General features: G+C 45.9%; 1 protein-coding gene across 7 annotated transcripts in view; it reads right to left on the bottom strand.

The window, feature by feature from the left end:
* Window positions 1-1,401: 1,401 nt before the first annotated feature.
* Window positions 1,402-7,255, bottom strand: part of COP1 (COP1 E3 ubiquitin ligase) — a 122,203-nt gene continuing 116,349 nt past the window's right edge. For all 7 annotated transcript variants that reach the window (XM_064427719.1, XM_064427720.1, XM_064427726.1 and 4 more), the window contains exons 19-20: window positions 4,385-4,429; window positions 1,402-2,507 (exon numbers count right to left, since the gene is read on the bottom strand). In XM_064427719.1, coding sequence (XP_064283789.1) covers window positions 2,490-2,507; window positions 4,385-4,429 — 63 coding nt within the window. In that variant the 3' untranslated portion in view covers window positions 1,402-2,489. The remainder of the gene's footprint in view (window positions 2,508-4,384; window positions 4,430-7,255) is intronic.

Here is a 7,255-nt window from a genome sequence, read left to right as displayed (position 1 = left end):
GAGCATTACCTCTTGTGACAAAGAGACGAGGGCAAAAAATTGCCATCAACTTGTGTTTATGAGCTGCTGTGTTTCTAATTAGGGCCAGACACTAAATTTGCATTTTATCTTGATTGAAACAGAATGAAAACTGAAAAAATAAAGGCATCCGATGTTAAACATCTTTCCCTGTTTAATTCAAGGAGTAACCTTACAGCATTCAAAACAGCTGCTTTTTTTTTTTCTTCTGTTTTAAAGATCTTGGCTTTGTCAGAGCAATTTCAATTTAAAAAACAGAGGATCTTCAAGTGGGGGGAGAGAAGGAATGAGGTCACCTGCCAACAGTGACTGCATGGCACCAGGCTGGGGTACAACAGCAGCCAGGACAGGTTGCAAAATAAATTAGAAGGCACTGATAAACAAGCCAGAGGCTGGGAGAAACCCACACCTGAAACCAGGGGAAGCAGGAAGAGCAATGGTACTGGATCATCACATCAGCCTGCCTTTGGAGAGGGCTGCCTGGGAAGGATGCTCAGCACAGTCACTCCACACCAAATTCTCTTAAAATGCAGCAAAATGGAAATCAAACTAGTGCTCAGTGGCATGTGGCAGACAGCTGCCATCAGGCAGAAGGAGCCAATTTTGTTTTCTTCTGCCACAGTGACTCAGGTTACTTACACAAGGGAGACCTGCAGGTAGGACACAAGCTGCTGTGCTCTCTTCTCTCTCCTTTCCTTCTCTCCTCACTCTCCCCCCAATGACACACCAGAAATCATGGAAGAAACCCAGCATGCAGCACTTGAGAGCCCCACATCCACCTCTCCCTTGGAGCTCAGCATCACTTTTCTCCCCACTGGACTAGAGTCTCCAGAAGCTCCTGGTGCTCTGTCCCACATCCTTCTACCTCTGAAGGAGCACAGATGACCCCCTAGAAACATGCACCAGCACTGAACCAGCACTGAACCTGTGCCCAGTTCTGCCACCAGGCTTCATCCCTGCTTCTTTACTCATATCCTCAAGAGCATCCTTGCTCTTCTTCCCTGCCCAGTGCCCAAAGGGTGTGAGAAGATTACACAATCCTCCTGGGAAGTCAGAGTCAGGTTTTTAACATGTGGAGGACAAGAGACCTGTGCAAGGTCCCTGCATCAATCCCAGCCCCTGTAGCATGAAGGAGACACATTCTGCAGTGAGTGAATGGAAAAGGATTCTGTTTGCACACCAAAACACCTCCCACAGGTATCACTGTCTGCATTGCACCTTTGACACCCACGGCAGGGAAAAGATGCTACGCCCACCAAATGCACTTTGGAGCTTAATGAGTTCTGGCAGCAATCCTGACAGTTTAACCTGGCTGCTGCTTGTGAAGACTGTCTGCACCTTCTTATCTGCTCTGCTACCTTGCCAAGAAAGCAACAACAACTCTCAGCTTCATGGTTTATTCCCCCTCCATATGTACAATTAAGTGTATGCATGACCATTAAAAATAAGGCTACTTATATCATGGCTCTGAAACACGGTACAAACCAACTCCATCCCCTCTCTTGGTACAACATTCAAGATGCTTGGCTTCCATGGTGTGCAGAGAGGGGCAAACACAACCAGACCACACAGGCGATTGAGTGGTGCAGGGCTTTGGTAACTGGATCTAGAAGCTTCCTCCTCTAGCTGAGAGAGGGGAGGTCAGTGGGAGGCAGATCTTTATCCCAGCTGTCTTGGCAAGGCCAGTCCAGGTCCCAGGAACTGCAGGCTCCCTCATCTCAGCACGTTGCTGGTGGCAGGTGGCCCACATGGACAGGAGGACAACTTGATCCTCTCTTTTGGAACTGCCCCTTTGGGGCAAGGAAGGGGTCTAAGGAGAGGAGGAAAGGGTCGGTGTCCTTCTCTTCTTGATGACCTAGAGGACTTCAGTCTCCAGTGGTGCCAGCCTCGGTGACATTTCTCAACATATAATGCATCTAAAAAATAATTAATAAGTCAAAGGAACAACAGAACTGTGTCATGATGGGATTTCAAAGTGGATTGCTTGCATGTCCAGGTAAGGCTTTGAGACTTTCTTTTTCCAGTGGGGATGAAGAAGAGTCCAGATGAAAGTAACTGGAGATGTGCAACTGAGGACAGCCCCGTGTGCTCCTGTAAGCTCCCTTCACAAGTAAATCTGTTCTCTTATGCAACAAGACAATCTTCCAGCTTCAGCTTGTGGCTCAATAAATTTTATTATTCCTTTTTGTTTTTATTTAAAAGAATTTGTTTTCCTATCATAAAAATTAGACAACCATACCACCACCACCAGCAGCAAAGTCTGTGGAGTTAATGTTGATGGCAGACAGTTTACTGGTGCTACCAGTGTCTCAAAATGTCCTAGGAAGTCCATAAATGGAAAAAAACCCAAACATGATCGTTCTGGGGAGGAACATCAAGGTGGTTTTGGTTTCTTGTCCCACTGTGGTTCCCAGATGAATACTGTAGTATATCAGCAGGACCAAGTACCTCATGCCTTGAGAGAAAACCCTTCATACCAGCTCCAGTACCTGGTTAGTAAGGAAGAAAAGACATTTAGAATAGGAATTTATGACATTCATGATTTCCTGTGTCAGCATATAGATCTCTAAGACAGGACTGACCCTTCTATCTCCACCCCTTACCCTTTATTCACCAGCATGCAATAATATCCCACAGATGGGAAAAGCACTTGGCAAGCATCCCAATTTTGATGTCTGCTTGTGTGATGATAAATTAGCCATGAAGCAAAACCATCCACAGCTGCCTCATTTCCCCTCATCTCAATCACACAGCTCTTGGAAATCGTGTAACAGAGATCAGAGCTTTTGTCATCCCAGCCCTCTGTGCTCTTGTTTCCCTTGTCCAGGCTGGGATGGAACAGCAGCATCTGAAGGCATGGACTAGAGACAGCACAAAAGTGCCTGTGGGGCTGACAGAGTCTGCATGAACCTGGTTTGGCTTCCTGGGAAAGCTCTGGAGCTGTAGCTCATGGGTGATGCCCAGTATGGCATCTGTCCCCAAAGTGGGGTGGGTTTGGGCACACCCAGGCCCTTCCCAGACCATCCCACCTTCCTGCTGCATGCTGTCACAGGCAAATGGAGACACCAGAGTTCTGACAGCCCTGGCTGTCTGCACATTTCTCCCTGTCTACCTTTTCTCATTAACAAGCAAAGTGCATGAGCAAAACCTCTCCTCTCTAATCACTGCTTTTGCTGCTGGATTCACTTCAAAATATCAAAAGCTTCTGTGTATTTTGTCCATTTTCCTAAGGAGTAGCTGACCAAAGTAACCACCAACCAATTCCAAAACATGATATATAAATAAATCCCCTAGGAATGAGAGGCTACAGCATCACATGCTGCAGCAGCAGGAGTAACCCAGCCACTTGTGTTCTAAAACAGGGGGGAAAAAAATCTTGACATGCAATTAAACACAGACCACTCAGGTCTCTCACCAGTCTTGCATTTTTAGGCTTTTCCCAGGTTCAGACCAGCAGCTCTGGTATGGCTCCAGAGAACTGCTACTGCCACAGGGATGTGAGGGACAATCAGGACCTCAGCCTCATGACAGTGACAAAGCAGTGTAAAACTGCAGACAGCAAGTAAATGTCTTTACCAGCAGCTCCAGAATGCTGCCAGGGGTCTGGGCTACAAGCTTAGGGCTTTAGGCACCAAACCTAACAGCATGGTGGAGGTCAGTGCCTCTGTGCAGAATGTGGCACAAAGTTCTGGGTTTGGGTTGAGTTTGGTACTGCCTTGGGTACTGGTTTTGCTTGGCTGACAGACACATAAAGGACAGTCTTCTCTGTATCATTTGACATTCCACAGACAGAAATACATTGAACAGACACTCTGGAAGACTTAATTAAAGAGCTGAAAACTGGTACTGTGCACAGGGAAGGCTGATGCTTTCACAAAACCCCGTGCTGGCAGCTGCTGTCTGTTACCACCCGTCTGAGCACCAGAGTCAAAGACAGGGAGCCTCCCTGCTCATTTCTGTGCTGTTCCAGCCAGATGCACCCCAGGAGCTCAGCTTTCAGCCCTGCTGCCTCTGCAGCAGCCAGAGCACGAGCTTGGGTTAGTGCTGGTGAGTTAACTAAGCCTCTGCTGCCATGGGGAGGTGTTTGTGCAAGGCCCTCTGTGCTGCCAGGACCCCAGGGAGCAGCAGTGGGTGCTGGATGGCCACCAGCAGCTCTTCCACACCTCACTGCAGCTGGTTTCACTGCTGGGGCACTGCCTGCTCACTCCACTGTGTGCCAGAGGCAAATACATCATTTAAATTGCAAACCTCCACAGCCAGGATGACCTCCTCTAATGGTTTCTCCTGGCTGTTCAGTGTCTCTGACCTTGCTCTTTACTATCAACACATTCAAGTGTTTAAAGGCAAGATGTGTAAAATAACTTACCTTAATTGTACCCTGACTGTTAGCAGCAATAAGCACGTTGGACTCCTGGAAAAAAAAAAAAACAAAACAAGAGGCACTATCAGAACCCTGCCATTGCTTTCCCTGACCCCTCCTCTTTTTTTTGGATGAAGCAGCAGAGAAGAAGTTATTTTTATCTTAAACATTAGAAGTATATCTAATTTCAAAGGGATTTAACTCTTCCTATATCTGAGATGCTTTCAAGGCTACAAGTCTTTATAAGTTATACTACCTTGAAGAATTAGAAAGCAATAATCCTTAGTGCTTGTACAGAGCTTTAAATCTCCAAAGCAATTTACAAACACGAATTAATTCTCACAGCCTCCCTGTGAGGTGGACTAATAAAAATAATAGTTATTTCATCTTTTGGCAGCACATGGACAAAGATCTCCAGTGCCCTAACTAAACCAACTAATCACCGTTACAAAGCCCCTCCAGCTCCGAGGCCAAGAGGCTTCAGATGAGTAAAACAAACAGGAGAAGAGATTAGAGAGCAATAGCAGATGCACCCAGTTTGAAAGGGAAGATAAACAGAGAGGGCTCCAGCCCTGCCTTAAGCAGAGAGGCAGCATCTATTTACCTCCTGCCAATTGATGGAGTTGCATTTGGAGATATCCCGGCTGACTGCAAATTAATGGTCTGCTGCATCAGTCAGGCAACCCCCAGGCAAAAGCTGGAGAAGAGAGAGCGTCTTCTCTCCAGACTGCATTCCTCACGTGACCAGCAGGCACAGATGCACTCTCCCCAGCCAAAATCCTATCCAAAATCTACAGGGAAATCCACTGGGGTGCTGGCAGGAGCCCCAGAGATGTGGGGAGAAGCACTGCTCCCAGACAGGTGTCCTGCATCCATCCTCGTGCCAGCAGAAATGGTTTCTCTCAAGACAGTTGATATCTTTTCTGAGACACATTTTGAAATTTCTCTCGCTGCTGCTATCCATCCCCAGACAAACTTGCTGTAATTATCCCATTGCTTAACACATGCATTTTTAATGAAGTTGGTGATTAGAACACGCCCTGCTCCAAAGGGAGTGGGGAGGCAGCTCAACACAGCCCCAAACTGGCTGTGTGCTGCCTCACCATGGAGTTCAGGGCTTTGCACAGCCTCCAGATTTGGGGCAAAGGAAGAAAAATCCCCTTCAGTGGGAAAATCCATTTATCAGGTAAGAATAGCCTTGTGGTGGACCACTGGGCTAACTGACACAGATAGATTTGTTCACCCTGGTACAATCATTAGAGGATTAGTTAAAAATTCCTGATATTATCTCACTAATGATCCTCCAAGTCTAAGCTCCTGAAAAGAAAGTATATCCTCAAAGGAAGAATATACTGCAATTTCTTTTAATTTGGTGGCTAAGAATCTAATGCAGTGAACTCTCAGCTTCTGGTTAACAACATTAAAATCAAAACCCACTGGGAGTGGGGAAGCAGAGATAAATATTATCTGGGCACTGAAACAGGGACCAGGATGCCTGACAGGATTCTGGAAGCAAGGGAGAGGGACCAGCAGCAATCTACTGTGCAGTGCAGGAGACCTGAACTCCTGAGTGCAGATGATGCAGGGTTTGAATGATTCCTCTTTGCACTGTGAGTGACTGGTAATTCACCCTGCTGCTGCAGTCTGCTGGGGTGCCACTGTAAATGAACTCTGTTCCAATGAACAGTTTTACCTGCTAAAGAAAATAAAAATGCTAGAGGGTAATTTACTCTCACTCCCTTGTTCTTCAGAAGCTCCTGGGTGTTGGATTTTTTTCAGCAGGGTCTGAGCTAATCACTGTTCTGCTGCTTTCATCCACAAGCATGAGATGCAAACAGGAGCAGACAGCAGCAAAATTAGTACCAAATCTGTCACTGAACAGTGACTTGCTTGTTAAGGCACTCTAGGCACTGCTTCTCCAGGAACACAGCTAAGTAACTTGTTTTTAATCCTCCAAAGAAACAATTCACTTCCTTTTGTGTAGCCTGTAAAACAGTCAATATGCTCAATGTGTTAAACACCTAAAGAAGACATGAAGTTGTTCAGATCTGCAGGTTCATAGCTGTGTGCACATTAAACCCATCTTTTTGCCAGGACACGTATGAATGGAGTCACCAGGACCTCACAAGAAAACCACCATCACCACTGAACTGGCAGAACATCTATTTCCCCAAACACACTACTGTGACCACCTGTAGCACTGAGGCATGAAAAACAGGGCCTCACCATCCATTGTGGCTGCATGTTTTAGTTTACCACAACCAACTGGTGCTTCTATGCAGGGCAAGAAGGTTTAAAGACTGCCCTTACTCATCCCTTCAATTTTTTCTGCCTGCAGGAGCCAGCAACTCCCAAAGCAGAGGCACTGGGAATGTGGAAGACCCAACCCAACTCAGTAATCCTGCTCTGAAGAAAGCAGTTATTAAAATGACTCTTCTACACATGAATCTTCTCCTATGAGATTTTTTTTCACCTGCAGCCCCTCTTAGCAGGAGAGGCAGAAAGAACAAGCTGCTTTTGCTAAAACAAGACTGAAGAAGAAAAATGAACAAATATAGCAAAGATTGAGAGATGAGGGTTTACTGCCTGGCAAACAGCAATATTTTGTTCCATGTGGCTGCTAATCTCAACCTTTAGAATCTTGGCTCTCTTAAGGCAATAGAAAAAAATGCTCTGGGGATGTCAAAATTATGCATCTTCTTGTCTTTTAGTGTTACTATGAACTGAAAAATTTAATTGGCAAATGTAGGTGCATGTCAGGACTCATGTTAATATAGGGTGCAGTTCCAGAACTGCTCTAACATGCTCCAGGGCTGAAGTTCTGTGACTAGAACAGACCTATGAAAAACTTTCTGCATCTGCCTGCTTTTTTTTTTT

The sequence above is a fragment of the Passer domesticus genome, chromosome 7 (assembly GCF_036417665.1).
Source record: "Passer domesticus isolate bPasDom1 chromosome 7, bPasDom1.hap1, whole genome shotgun sequence".
Classification (NCBI taxonomy): domain Eukaryota; kingdom Metazoa; phylum Chordata; class Aves; order Passeriformes; family Passeridae; genus Passer; species Passer domesticus.
Note: the sequence above shows the minus strand (reverse complement) of the source record. Positions and strands in the feature narration are given on the sequence as shown.